This window comes from Grus americana, chromosome 4 (genome assembly GCF_028858705.1).
Source record: "Grus americana isolate bGruAme1 chromosome 4, bGruAme1.mat, whole genome shotgun sequence".
Lineage (NCBI taxonomy): Eukaryota > Metazoa > Chordata > Aves > Gruiformes > Gruidae > Grus > Grus americana.
Genome location: NC_072855.1, coordinates 64,145,864 through 64,159,779, shown reverse-complemented (window position 1 = coordinate 64,159,779; position 13,916 = coordinate 64,145,864). Strand labels below are relative to the sequence as shown.

The window sequence follows — 13,916 nt, the reverse complement described above, 5'->3', positions numbered from 1 at the left end:
TTTCATAACACGGAATATTTCTCTCCATACCTTTGGATAGCTTGTCCTTGGGCTGAGAGATAACAAGTGTCACATCTTCAGGTGCATTCTCCAAAATTTCTAATGCTGCATGGTGGCTGACGCCTTCTAAACTTGTGCTATTTACGGATATTAGTCGGTTTCCTGCACAAAAGGGTTTTTTCAAATACAATCTAACATCTACATTTTTACTCATCAGTGAGACTGTGGAGTACAGGTCTGAAAATCTCTACACAATGCATGGATTAAAAATAACTAAAATCTGAGCGATACTGGATAGGGAACCTTAATAATTAAAAAAAAACAAACAAAAAAAACCACCAACCAACCCAAAACAAACCACAAGAACTGGTTACGAATATGTCCTCTTTTTAAGCCTGCCAAACCTTTCCATATTATGATTTCTACCTTCTCTTCTGCTGTAAGAAAAACAGATGCAAAAGCAAAAAAATTAAGTAGTGAAATAACCAATATGCAGTTCAGTTCAAGGCACAGATGAAAATGGAAAGGGAAAAAAAAAAAAGAAGCCAATATTAAATAAAATAATCCCCCTTCCCATAGTATCCATATGGTTACATTCACTTTTTCTGAAATCAAAGTATGGACTTGGAGTTTTAAAAAATTGAAGTTACAAAGCATCTATAGAGAGACAATAGCAAATAAAGCCGTTATCTTTATATGTAACTTTAATTTTCTGCTACTTCAAGCTTTATTATTTTTACTTTGATTCGAATGATTTTTGTTTTCGTATAGTTTAACAAAGTAGTATCACCAGTTTTCAGAAATTATCCAGAAGGTAACTGAAGGTCAGCATTTCTAAGGGACTAATGCCCACAGCCATAGATGAAAAGGTACTACGTATGTGTCTGGCCTTTTCTTTTGTGTATACACCTCTTCTTATTTACACTACTCACCTGGTTTTAGAGATCCTTCCAAATCAGCTGGCCCTCCGGGAATAACTGAATGAATAAAAATTCCCAGATCAAGTTTCCCCGTCTTCTCTCCGCCGACTATTTGAAAGCCTGGGAAAAAGGCCCCAAAGCAGGCAAAAATGTCAGTGATTACAGTGTAACAACACAAGTCCCTTTTTCAGAACGGACAAAAACTTGGTCGTTGTAATAAATGTAAAGTAAAAGAAAACTATACATCTCAAAGAAGTCTACGTGAAAGTAAATGGTAAAGCTTTTTTGATTAAGCTTTATTGCATTCTCTGTTTTTGAGCTAGTGATTAAGACTTCGTCTAGCTAGCTTCCCAGAAAACTCCAGCAAAGACTACAGAAGAAAACTGTGGCAAGAGAAATACACGCAGAGATGACATTAAATGTACATTCACTGACCAGACTAAATGTATTTTCTCTTATTTAAAAATTTCTGTTTTTTTCTGTTGTTAGATGCTTGACCCTGGTCTTAAGAACTGAGTTTTTCAACCCCCTATTTTCTTTTGAGGTTTCTAATCTATTTCTGCTAATTCCACCAGGTATACCTGGGAAGGATGTTCAAGATGGAAAAAAAAAAGAAAATAGAAGATAATCAGGTCTTCTCTATTCTAGCTGAAACAGCAAAGTACCACAAATTGCATGGGGAAGAAAGAGAAAAAACGCTGCACTGCATATGAATTTCTTTCCTTTTTGGTCAACTCTTAAGTTACTGTGCAGTAAAAACACTAAATACTATTGTCTTGTAGGCTTTTTCCCTTCTTCAAATTTACACAACAGCCCTATTTTGAATGACAGAACAATGTCCTTAAAGACACTTCAGAGAGCCTCCCTAAAGCACAGTACTGACACAAAATTATTCATTACTCATACAGGGAAAAATTATGTGGGTTTATGAAAAAACTCAGCGGTAGGAGGAGGAATGGAATACAAATATTGTGTCTTCCAGGCTCCTTAAAGCTCAAATTAGTGTTCCATCTGATGATATTGTAAGAGTAAGAACACCACTCCACAATTAGCTCATAATGGCTTTATAATGTCTTTTTTTGTTGTTGTTTAAAACCTTCAAACTGTCACAGCTGCAAGGTGTCTGCATAGACAAAAATCTTGTGCCTGAACACAGAGATAAACTTTAAAGGTCAACTTTTAGGATGAGTAGCTCACAATATAAATATTATCCTACACTTACAATATGGAAAAACTGAGAAACAGACTTGCTTAACATCACTCAACATATCAGTAGCAGGCGCTACTCAAGTCTAGGCTCCAGCATCTTAAATGCCTTCGAAACCCAGCTACTGTATGCACTGCTTTCCTCAGTCCTACAAAAAAATACTTAAATACAGACCTGAAAAAACTTTGGTTTTGGCTTCTACGAACACACATGACAACAATTTTAAAGCCACTTACCTAAGCCCAATTTTTCATCCTTTTTCAAGTTCACCAAAGTGATCTCTCTTTCTGGTGAAGCAACTCTGTTTGGTGTTGTTTGCAGAGAGTCAACTGAAAAGCCAACATTTTGTGATCAGACACTAGCTGAATGTTTCCCTTCAGGGTTGCCTTGAAGTTCTATTCCATTAAAGATTACTTCTCTGATAACCTGAAAAGCTGTTCTGAACTCATGCATCAAACTTTCATCTTCCAAGCCATGTCCAAATAAAAAATCCCCACCACCATTATAACTCACTCCCATCTTCAGCAGTTAAAATCTTTTATTCCTCCTAAGACAAGTACATAGCATAGTCTCATAGTTTTGGAATCACAACACAGGTGAGCCCTACTTTTTTCAAATTTATTAGTCACAGTTCAGCAAAATATTTAGATTCGTGTTTACATGCCCTGCTCAGGTAGGCAGAACGTTAAGCACATTGGTAGAAGTGAAACTGAGGCTTAGTATATGAAGTTACTGAAAGGTTACTCAGTGAGTTCTCTTAATGGTGGTCCTTCATTAAAAAACAAGCAACATTAGAAACATCTACTAAACCCCATCTTGTTTAAATTTATTTCCTCATTTGCAACTCCACAGGCTACTGGTTCTACCTCTTCCAAAATCTGGAATAGATAAATCACAATAGATTTATGTGACTCCTGAGCATTCCCAACAGGCTGAAGTAGACACAGGCACTTAAAGAGGACGGAAGGAGCACAGTTTGGAAAAAAACCCAACAACCTCCTGAAACTTCAGGAAATGTCAACATACTGTAAGTCTGAACTGGTCAATTTGCTACCTAGAGAAGATACAATTCGTTTGGTCTCGAGTGCCTGGCATACTGTTGCCTGAAGTGGAACACGGAATTCTACAATGGCAGAAACCTACTGAGCTCTACACATGAATACAAACAGAAAACAGCAATTCAAGAAAGTGCGACAGACTGCACCACCCAGAGAAGGAGTTTTTCCTCCCACAAAACCAAGTCAAACCTAAAGAATAAAAGACCTAAAAAGAAAATAACAGTCGTCTTGGGCTCTACAGAGCCAGTAACCTCACAAGTAAGGGAAATGAACTTTGAAGAGCATCATATTTAGGTAACAGCACCCCTCAAGTCTCAAAATAAACAGACACTATTCATATTTGAAAAATATTAGGCACAGATGTCAAAATCTCCCCTAAGAAGCAATCCAAAAGAAATATTAGGAGTTGTATTTAGGAAAAGGTCCTATCCAACTAAACGGGAGAGGTATTTGATTTAAGAACAGCAAAGAAATAGGACTGATGGAACAGTGACAAACTGACTGAATTAATTCTATAAGCATGTTATTTATCAACTTACCACTCTCTTTTAATGGCATCGATGATGTAAGATTTCCTGAAGTATTCATGCTAACGCCTGTGACATGAATGGAAATATCAGACATCGTTGTAATTATTTTTTTTTTTATGAAAGCTACCAGGAAGTATTTCAGACTTCAAACAGTATACATGAGCTCATTCACAATATCAGATTACTTATTTTAAAAATGAATAAATATGAAAGTAGTTTTGGATTAACAAATCCAAATTACTCATGTACTTTGGTTGTAGCTCAAAGTTCAGATAGATGGTAGCTCATGCAAAGGCAAATTAAAGAAAGGACAGAGGTTTGGTCTTTACAACCACTGTTAATTTCAGATAAAATTAATGGATCTTTAAGAAACTAAGTCAAAGACTAATTTTTCTAACAGAATTGGATGAATATGCCTAACCTAATAAACCAACACAACAAGAGTCTTGTAGGATTTTGTACAGTAACAAATAAGTTGCTACAATAAAAAAGAGTTTGAATTGGTTTGCATATAGAATCATATTTTCTTTGGAATGATCAATGCCAAGCAAATATAGCCATACTTTAAAGAGGATAAAAAATGTATTAAGTTATGAAAGTAGATAAGGTAAGATTATTCAAGCTTCTTAGCAAAGCAATCCTGGCCTTTTCCAAACCTCTGAACCCTAAAGTTTCAGCTGAGTTTCATCATGCAAAGAATGTGTGTCCTCCAGCACAGGCAACGTAATTCAGCAGGACTTTCTGACATGTAGTTAAGATCCTTATCAGAACTGCTGCCCAGAAGATTATGGGTAAGCACACGATAACATTAATTGTAAAGCTAAAAGCATAGGATAAATGGCTGCAACCAGTCACTACAGAGATGGCATGCCTCAGCTCCATCTGAAAAAGCATGATTCCCAAGTCAGTCCTGGTTTCAAGTGCAGTGGGGGCAGACATGGTAGTGTTTGTATGTCACACACTGTTGTGTTTTGTATGGTTTTTTGTTTAGGGTTTTTTGCGAGTTTGTTTATACGAACCCCCATAAACTTAGCCTTCTTCCACGTTTTCTGATGTTCTGTAACTAATCAATATTTTAATATTAAGCAAAACCAAAGCAACAAAAGCAAGCTAAGGCTGCAAATGTTTCAGTCATTGTAGTTTCTATTATTATAACAGGGAATCACCTATAACCAGAAACTGATGACACAGATATTAAAAGTTAATGTCCAATAACCCAATGTGTGACTAAGTCTATTAGCTGCTCCAAATCTTTTTTTTTTTTTTAATGTGAACTCTGCATTTTTACTGCCTAGTAAGACTATTTGTGTGCAATTAAATCCTTGCGAAGAAAATGGAGTGAAGTATATCTGGCTTTGCTCATTACCAGAGTGTTTCTGTGAAACACCCAATGCACTGCAAAAAAAATTGTACTTTATTATATTCAAATAAGACCAAACAAAAAAGAACTGTGCAGTTACTGCTCAGAGATACTAGCCAATAGCCAACTTATGCGAAACTGAGTCCACTTCCAAAAATCGCTCCCTGTACCCTTTCCACAGAAAACACTAAAAAAGTTCAAGCTTGACAGACTGTGAAGACTAGCAAATTATTAAAAGATCCATACAACAAATGGCACTCTGAAGTGACGAAACGGAAGATATTTTCTCAAACAGCTTTTACTGCCAAGTACTAATACTTTGCACACCTGTGTACAGACTGGTGGTGTTCAAAGGAGGTTTTTGGTTTTTTTTTTTTTTTAATGGTAGAGGTTGGAAGGGACCTCTGGAGATCATCTAGTCCAACCCTTCTGCTAAAGCAGGATCACCTAGAGCAGGTTGCACAGGATCGCATCAGGTTTTGAATATCTCCAGAGAAGGAGATTCCACAACCTCTCTGGGCAACCTGTTCCAGTGCTCAATCAACATTCACTGCAACAATTATTCAAGAAAAACAGGCAATTGGCCTATATTACTTGAACATGTGATACTCTGCTCCCTTTTTCAAATAGAAGTATTTCCATCAGTTAATAAATATATCAAAGCATTACACCCAAAGCAATTTTAGAGGTTAGTTAGTAAATACAGTAATATTATTTTTTGCATGCTGACCTACAACATAGGCTTGACCGGTATCTTCAATGGACGATGAGTCTGATTCATTTTTCTTTCTTTCAGGACTTCTACTTAAACCTGCATGAGATTTTGAACTTAAAGGGGAGAAGGAGAGAAGGGGAACCAGACAGAGGGAAGAGGAAGTTGGGAGAGGGAAGGGAAGGATCAATGTAATAAAATAATGGTATGAATAATAAATCAAAACTGATGCAAAATGTACATTGACTGTACACAAAGATATTGCAGGGTGGTCAGAGAGACTCTTACTTGCTCAATTTTAATGCTCCTGCTGCTGATTCAGTATCAAATTTTGGTATTTGCTGAAAGACTCTTCCCATTATGTCTTCTATTTTTTTAGGGGAAGAGTCCAAAGCAGTAATAATATTTTTCCTTGGGGGGTAAACCGAGATGTGGCTCTGACTCAGATCGTGAAATGACTTGCTCATAACCCTTGGTCTTTCCTCCCATGAAGCCTTCTCGTTCTTTTCCTTTGAAGAGCCAGGAAGCGGCTGGAAGAGTGAGAGCTCAGAGCAGGACAGCCTCTTCAGAATCTCTGCTTGAACAGACAGAGGTCGAACAGCAAGTCGATTCAAAGTGCTGCTGGCCAGGCTACCAGTACTGATTGCTCGTCCCATGTTGAAACCTTTGACAGAGTCCGCATGAAGGTTTAGGCTCCTAAATGAAGCCCTTTCTGTGGATTTTTTTTTTTTTTAAACAAAAAACAAAGTTATACAGCAGAGTTAGTGTGAACTCATTGTGTAAAGCATGCATTTTAAATGACCAACTCAGAAAAAGCTTATTTTGTCTAGATGCTCAGAAGTACATACCATCATCCTGTAGATATAAACAACCACCATGTAGTTTGCTCTGGAAGCAAAGTTTGGAGTTCATGACATTACACTAACCTGACCATCTACTACACTGAAGTCCAAAAACACAGAAGAGCAGACTATTTATCCCCTTATTAGTATGAAGACTCATGTTCCCTGTTAAATTGCTGTGCCTTATACACAGGCACATCATGTCTTTCTGCAAGGCAAATAATATCTTCAAGCCAAGTGACCGTGAAGACTACACTTCCTTTAAACCCGCTCATATAAGTCTTTTCCAGAAATTGAACAAATAGGACTTCCCCACCTCTACACTACCAGATCCTACCAAACTTCCATCCATCCATTGCTTAGTTTTCTTCACATGAGCTCCTGACACACTTACAGTACAGCTGCAAAGTCACAGGGCTTGGCAGCATCTCTAGCTGGTTAAAGAGCATCAGTTCACTCAGGTGCACTTGGGGACTTCCCGTCAGAAACATCCTGAATGTTTTAGCACAGAACAGAAAGTGTTGACTGGGGTTTGCCTGACTTTTTGACTAATGAACTAGGATTCCCTTAAGCAGCAGTAAGAAACAGGTTTTGGATTGTAATTAAATTACTGTCAGCTGAGTCGTGGGAACTGTCTGGGTGGATGTTTTCAGCCGAAAGCAAATGCAAGGTAATACAACTTAGCCTAGCCCCCTCATAATTCAGAGCAAAAGCTGAGCACAGCTCATTTCTATTAGCCTAACTGCCTCCTAAGGCTAGCAGTTAAGTTCCTGTGGCTTGGCTCTCACACAGAAATTTGATAAGCTGTGGCAACATGTTTACTGGTTAGAGCTTTTAAAGGAAATCAGGCCATCTGAACCCTTCATAAACTTCACTGATGTCTTGGAATCAGATCACAGGGAAGTCTGAGAAAAAGCAATCCTCAAATGCATATATATTTCTGATTTAGGGTTAACTCAAGATTTTTTTAAACTCTACACACAGCTAGGAAATAAGCTGCTTTAGGAAGCTGCACTGTAACTCAAAAGTAAAATGCTACTTTTTGGTACACATCATCCACTAGCTTTACTAAATGCCAGAGTATTCACCATTAATGAATGTATTTGGCAAATGCAACCTCAGCACTGCCATTCCAAAAGACATTCCTTCCTCCAATACCCAGAGCAGGAATTAACTGCAACAGTAACTCATGCTTCCTCTATAATAAGCATACAGATTGAGAAGATTTAGTTGTGGAAGCTATTTTTTTGTCCTTTTTAAAGGTGAACTAATATACAACTACCACTTCCTTCCCCACACCAAATATCTCCTTGTCCTTGTTTCAGCTGAGAGGGTTAATTTTCTTCATAGTAGATAGTATGGGGCTGTGTTTTGGATTTGTGCTGGAAACAGTGTTGATACTACAGAGATGCTTTTGTTATATAGAGCTGTTATTGTTGAGCAGTGCTTACACAGAGCCAAGGCCTTTTCTGCTTGTTGCACTGTCCTGCCAGTGGGATGGCTGGGGGTGCACAAGGAGTTGGGAGGGGACATCGACAGGACAGCTGACCCCAACTGACCAAAGGGATATTCCAAACCATATGATGTCATGCTCACTTTATAAGAGGCCTGCGGAAGAGGAGGGACCGAGTGGGGGGGCGGGGGGCGGGGCAGGGCAGCACGGCAGCAGCGTTCAGAGTGATGGTGTTTGTCTTCTGAAGTAACTGTTATGCATGACAGAGCCCTGCTTTCCTGGAGATGGCTGAACACCTGCCTGCCCATGGAAGTGGTGAATGAATTCCTTGTTTTGCTTTGCTTGTGCACGTGGCTTTTGCTTTACCTATTAAACTGTCTTCATCTCAACCCATGAGTTGTTTCACTTTCACTTTTCCAATTCTCTACCCCATCCCACTGCAGGGGAGTGAGCAAGCGGCTGCATGGTGCTCAGCTGCTGGCTGGGGTAAAACCACACCACTCCCCTAGTCATAGCCACCACACAGACTAGATGAGCTAGATAAGAGTGGTTTTGCTCGACCAGACCAGAGATCCACAAATTCCAATTTCCTGACTCTGACAGAAGCTATCAATGACGCTTGCTCTTGTTGTGTTCCCATCCTGGAGAAGAGTACCTTAATAAAATATTCTAAGATCTCTTCTCTTGATGCCATACTTACCCTCTGCAAACACCCACACAAGATTTCCCTGTGGATTTCAGATGAATGCTTTCACATCCTTAACTATATAGACACTAGATCTTTCATACCTTTCTCCATACCCTTAACTGAAAATTCTCATGTGCTCAAAACTCATCCTTTGTAAGGCTGCCTTAACCCTCACTTCATTTTTGTGGTTTTTCTATATGCCCTTTCAGGTATCCAAACATCCATCTTAAAACTCAGTGCTTAGTTCTATCCACTGCATGGCCACAGAAGTTGTGCAAAAACCCATCATTCCTCATGTTCTAGCTTATCTCCTTTCTTATGTACCATAAAATTGCTAGTATTTTTTCTTTTCTTTTCACTTTGTGTCTCTCATCTCTATTCATGCAGAAAGAATGTTATTCAAGAGGCATTTTCCTTTTATTTTCCAAGCCTAATTCTTTCTATTAGATATACATGTGTTAAAATGGTTTCTCCCAGGTCACTGAAGACATCGTGTAACAAGTGAAAAAACACGTCATGGTATATCACAGGGGCTATAAAGTGCTCTCCCTCATACCTCCATCCTCTGTTGCTATGTTCCATGGAAATTTGTTCACTGTCACTATGCACGCCAGGCCTTCTCCCTTGTCTCAAAATATTTTCTCCATTCATTGGCTGAAATCAAAGTGAGTCTTGCAAGACACTGTAAAACTGTATTTCTAAAGAATCTTCCAAAGCATATTAATCTTCTGAAGTCTGATACCTCACACCCCAGGAACACTGCAAGTGTTACAGGCACATGCTTGTGTTCACTGTGCTGTAAACCCAGAATCAGTCCTTAAGTAAGGAACCTTCAGAATGTACACTTCCTGTGGTGATCAGCCTTTAGCTAATAATATTGCCACCTGCCCTTTTCTTTACTGTTTTACTGAGTGCTTCCAACCACCAAACCACCAGTTTTTACAGACATTTTAAGGGCTCTGGAAAAAAAAACCAAAATAAAATACTTGATGTTTCTTCAGGCCAAGAATAATGCTTCCCAATACTGCCTGGGACTTCACTGTTCTAACGAAAGAAAAGCAGTATTTATAATTAATATGCCATTTTGACTAGCTGCTTCATCATTGTTTTCTTTTACCTGTATTACAATACTTTCTCTTTTTAAAAATATTATTCTAGTAACTGTATTGCTGTATGTAGATATCTATGTGTGCAGGAAAGAGAAATATGGCTAATCAATTTAGATCAGTAAAATTATGACAAAAGCAAACTTTTTGTTTGAATTGTTTTTACTTTTAATAACCAAGTGTAATGGAATTAACCATAATACTGATTTATTTGCTTCTCATTATGAATGACTGATGAAATTTGAGACCTCTGAATTCCAAGTGATCTGCACTGCACAGAAGCAAGCTATTATCTTCCAGACTCCCAAAGCAAAACACATACTCCATCTGTAAGAGCAACCAAGTTTGCCTAGCCAAGAAAGCCTTTCATGTTCTGATTTTCTTTGCAATTCAGGATAAGTAAGCACTAAGTTAGAGAGTGGTACAAAGGTTTTCAGTCACTTGGTCCTATTTCTCTGCACCAAGTTGTTTGAGCCCAACAGAACAGAAGAAAAGGCTGCATAGTTGCCACATGCCTTTCCCTACCTCCCCCCCCCCCTTTTTTTTTTCTAAATTAGAGATCACAATCTCCACAGCAATGGGGTCAAACTCCATCCAAGCTACGATGGTGGAAGTCTGGAATGCAGACAGATAAAAACAGGGAACAAAGAAAGAATGAGCAGGCAGACTGACCAAAATAGCACTTCCAGGCCATGCTGAAGGCCAGCCAGACAAGTGAGCTCTGCTCCAAATAGTGAAGAAATTAGTACAGAGGGTTTTTTTCAATGATTGCATTTTCCAATTAGTATTTTCTGTCTAAAAAGAACACATGTGTAGCACTCAGCAGAATTACTGAAGCTAAAGTTCAGTTTTTCTCCTTACAAAAATACATATAGATTGCTATTAAAAACCAACACAGCATCACAGTCCTTACCAATGTCCTGAGTGTCTTGGTTGCTCTGCCTCGTTCTCATCTGTAGTTGAAACTTATGCTGGGAAGAGCAGAGATGCAAAAGGTACTGGCAAGTCTTACTATTGTCAGTCTGAAATGCATGCTTGATACCATCTGACGTGTTCTGCAAAGTGATTTTCTTCTTCTACACGATGGAGAAAGAAAAAAGTTGAAGATGATTATTTCTTTCAGCCTACAAAGAATTTTGTATTTGCTTGTGCATAGCTACAGCATTCAAACTTTCCTGAAGCAAAATGCACTGATAGGAGTAAAATAGGGATTGAAAATAATTTGAGATTTACAAAGTAGCACTTTAAAACTACTTCTGGGCTAGCTGAGATGGTACGTTATTATTTAATCCGTCTCTATTACTGTTAGTGCTGACTAATGGCAACCAGTACTATTACATCTTGCAGGATGAGGTTTTCAAAAGCCTCTGAGGAAGTGACAAAGGGTGCTACCACTCAAGAGGAAAAGAACTAGATGCCTATCTAATTATGAAATACATCAGATAATGTTCCAGGTCTTAAATTAATCTTTTTAGTAATTTTTAAACTCTGATATCACAGATGAAACAGGCTGTAGCTTTTCAATAAGGTATCAGACAGAGTTAGAAGTAGTGTTTTCAATAGCTGTATAAAGGTAAGCACTAACTAAAAACTGACACATGCCCACCAGGCTATGGTGTACCCACTGAAGTTGGCTGGTATCGTCATCCATTATCATTTAACTTGGCTACTCTTGGAAATATAACAACTTAAAAGCAACATAGGTGCATCTCCTAGTTACGCTAAAGTACTGGCATTTGCCAGTATCCAGTCCTCTAATGCAGGATTCTCACTCTGGTGCTCCTTCACGACTCGTGTCCCATACAGCAGCATAGGCAGATTGCCCAGAAATGCAGAAAATGGGCAGAGCTTCTCCCCATGCTAAGAGTGGCCCTTGGTCTATCTTCAGAATAGCTCTTTTCTTAGAAGACAGGGAAGCCATGTTTCACATCAATACAGATTTTCCAAAACACAGGTACAAAACTCTCTTGTGAGGCTGGAACCTCAGTGGCATAGAATGTAAGCTACTAAAAAATCCCACACAAACAAAAAAACCCAAACAAATTTAAGAACATCAAAACTCCTATTTCAATCCCATAATAGAACACAGCACAGCCACACAAAACGTAGTCCAATTATGCTGTAAAACAGGTTAGTTTGCAAAAATAACAAATACACAAAACTAGTATCTGAAGACACAAAAATAGACTTGTATGCACAGGTAAGAGGAAAAGAGACTGACTTACGCTAAAGGATATTTTCTTTGTCTCTCTCCACGGGAAGCGTAGTACAGGTGTGCGGGCACCATTGTGAACTTCAAAAATAACAACTCCTTTGGAACACACTCCCAGAAGGATACCTGTTTGGGATCTCTTCTCAGGCAACACATGATGAAGATGAACACCATATTCTGTGAGCCTCTGACACAACTGTAGAGATCAATGCCATGAAACTTCTAAGACTATGAAGTTAAGGGTATTACAAATTTTTATACCTCTATATAAATACTTTATATAAAAAATATAGAATCTATATATAAATATATTTGGATTTTAGAAGAAAAGATTTCTCTCTGGTGATTCCACTTTTACAGTTTACAGATGTTACAACAGAGAAACATCAGCTGCTCTAGAGGGTTATAAGTCTTGGTAGTATCTCTTGGCCTGCCAAACACTACAGCAAATGAACAGTATTTATTGAAATCAAACAACGGAAGCATGAATCAAGAACGTTGGTGAATAAATCAAACTCACACAAACCAATTGGTGGCAACAAACTGTAACTAGCCAGATGCACTTGTTACTGACCCATTTCTTAACCACAGAATTAGACTAACACTGCAGTTCTGTGATCACATTATGGCATCGTAACTGCCAAAAGAGTGAACCCAGTTTCACTCACTTTGCACTCCCAGTCATTCATCCGTACTGACTCTTCAATACTAGCATTAAGGGACTGATGTAATGAATCAAACATGGGAATCTAACTGCTTTCCCCACCCCACCTCCAGTCAAGACTAGGTTTAACTAGGATCAAGTCCCCTACTCTTGTCCTCTGTGGTTAAGTTACAAGAACACTTCTGCCAAACGAGCAACAGCCTTAGAGGAGGCAAAGTCAGCTGAGTGCTCTTTCCATCACCTTCTCAAAGAGACTGGAAGTACAGTGTCACTGTGCAATTACAGTATAATGGTTATCCAGTGTCTCAGCAGCAAACCGTCACCCACTGAACTCATTTCCAGTCACTGTATCAAGGCAGGACTTGATCATTATCTCAGGAGCAACAGCAGCAAACCCCCTAATTACATTTGTTAATAGGTCTTTTTAGAATAAACTAAATATATCTGTGATAATAGTTTTCCTATCATCTTACATAGTACCTGCACAAGGAAGTCTGCTTGGTAATGCTTCTGGCTTGCTTCATACCAAGCACCATAAACAGTATTAGCTGTAACAAAACTTTTCATAGTTTAAATATTTTTTTTTCTCAACAGATAGAACAAAAAATGTAGGGAATGCAGGGTGTGCTGCCTCATAATCATAGCTTCCTTTAGAGTAAACACAAGGATCAATAGTTGCTTTTAACTACTTTGAGCTAAAGCAGGAAGACTACTGATTGGAAAAAAAACCCAAAAGTACTTCCTTCCCATCTATTACAATTTCTTTTCACTTGCAATGATGTGTCTTTTGAGAAGATCTTTTCACCTTTCTTCCTTTCAGCATTATTCAGAAATCGAGTTGTTCTCCTGTGCTTTCACTTGAAGTCCATGCACCTGTATTCCCACAAGGAATTTCTTAAGTCACAGATTAAGGAAGCAAACTGCTGCCCACTTACCTTCAAAAATTCTAACTCTGTCTCTTTTTCAGATGCACCCACATAAGTGCTATGCAATTTTGGCAACTCTTCCTTGATGTAGGACAGATCTAGTTTCTCCAGCACTCTAGCCGGGACATAGTGTTCTAGTCTGAAATATGACATGCCATGCACCTACAACACAAAACATTTTTGTGATGGCATCTCCATATACTACTATGAGCATGAATGAAGCATAAACATTCATTTT

General features: G+C 38.4%; 1 protein-coding gene across 8 annotated transcripts in view; it reads right to left on the bottom strand.

Moving 5' to 3' along the window:
* PTPN13 (protein tyrosine phosphatase non-receptor type 13) overlaps positions 1-13,916 on the bottom strand; it is a 124,428-nt gene that overhangs the window by 25,796 nt on the left and 84,716 nt on the right. For 7 of the 8 annotated variants that reach the window (XM_054823794.1, XM_054823793.1, XM_054823796.1 and 4 more), the window contains 9 exons: positions 13,688-13,840; positions 12,102-12,284; positions 10,790-10,952; positions 6,076-6,499; positions 5,806-5,903; positions 3,725-3,781; positions 2,364-2,456; positions 933-1,040; positions 31-162 (listed from right to left, as the gene is read on the bottom strand). In XM_054823794.1, the coding sequence (XP_054679769.1) occupies positions 31-162; positions 933-1,040; positions 2,364-2,456; positions 3,725-3,781; positions 5,806-5,903; positions 6,076-6,499; positions 10,790-10,952; positions 12,102-12,284; positions 13,688-13,840 (1,411 nt within the window). The remainder of the gene's footprint in view (positions 1-30; positions 163-932; positions 1,041-2,363; positions 2,457-3,724; positions 3,782-5,805; positions 5,904-6,075; positions 6,500-10,789; positions 10,953-12,101; positions 12,285-13,687; positions 13,841-13,916) is intronic. The other variant, XM_054823797.1, reaches the window with a different exon arrangement.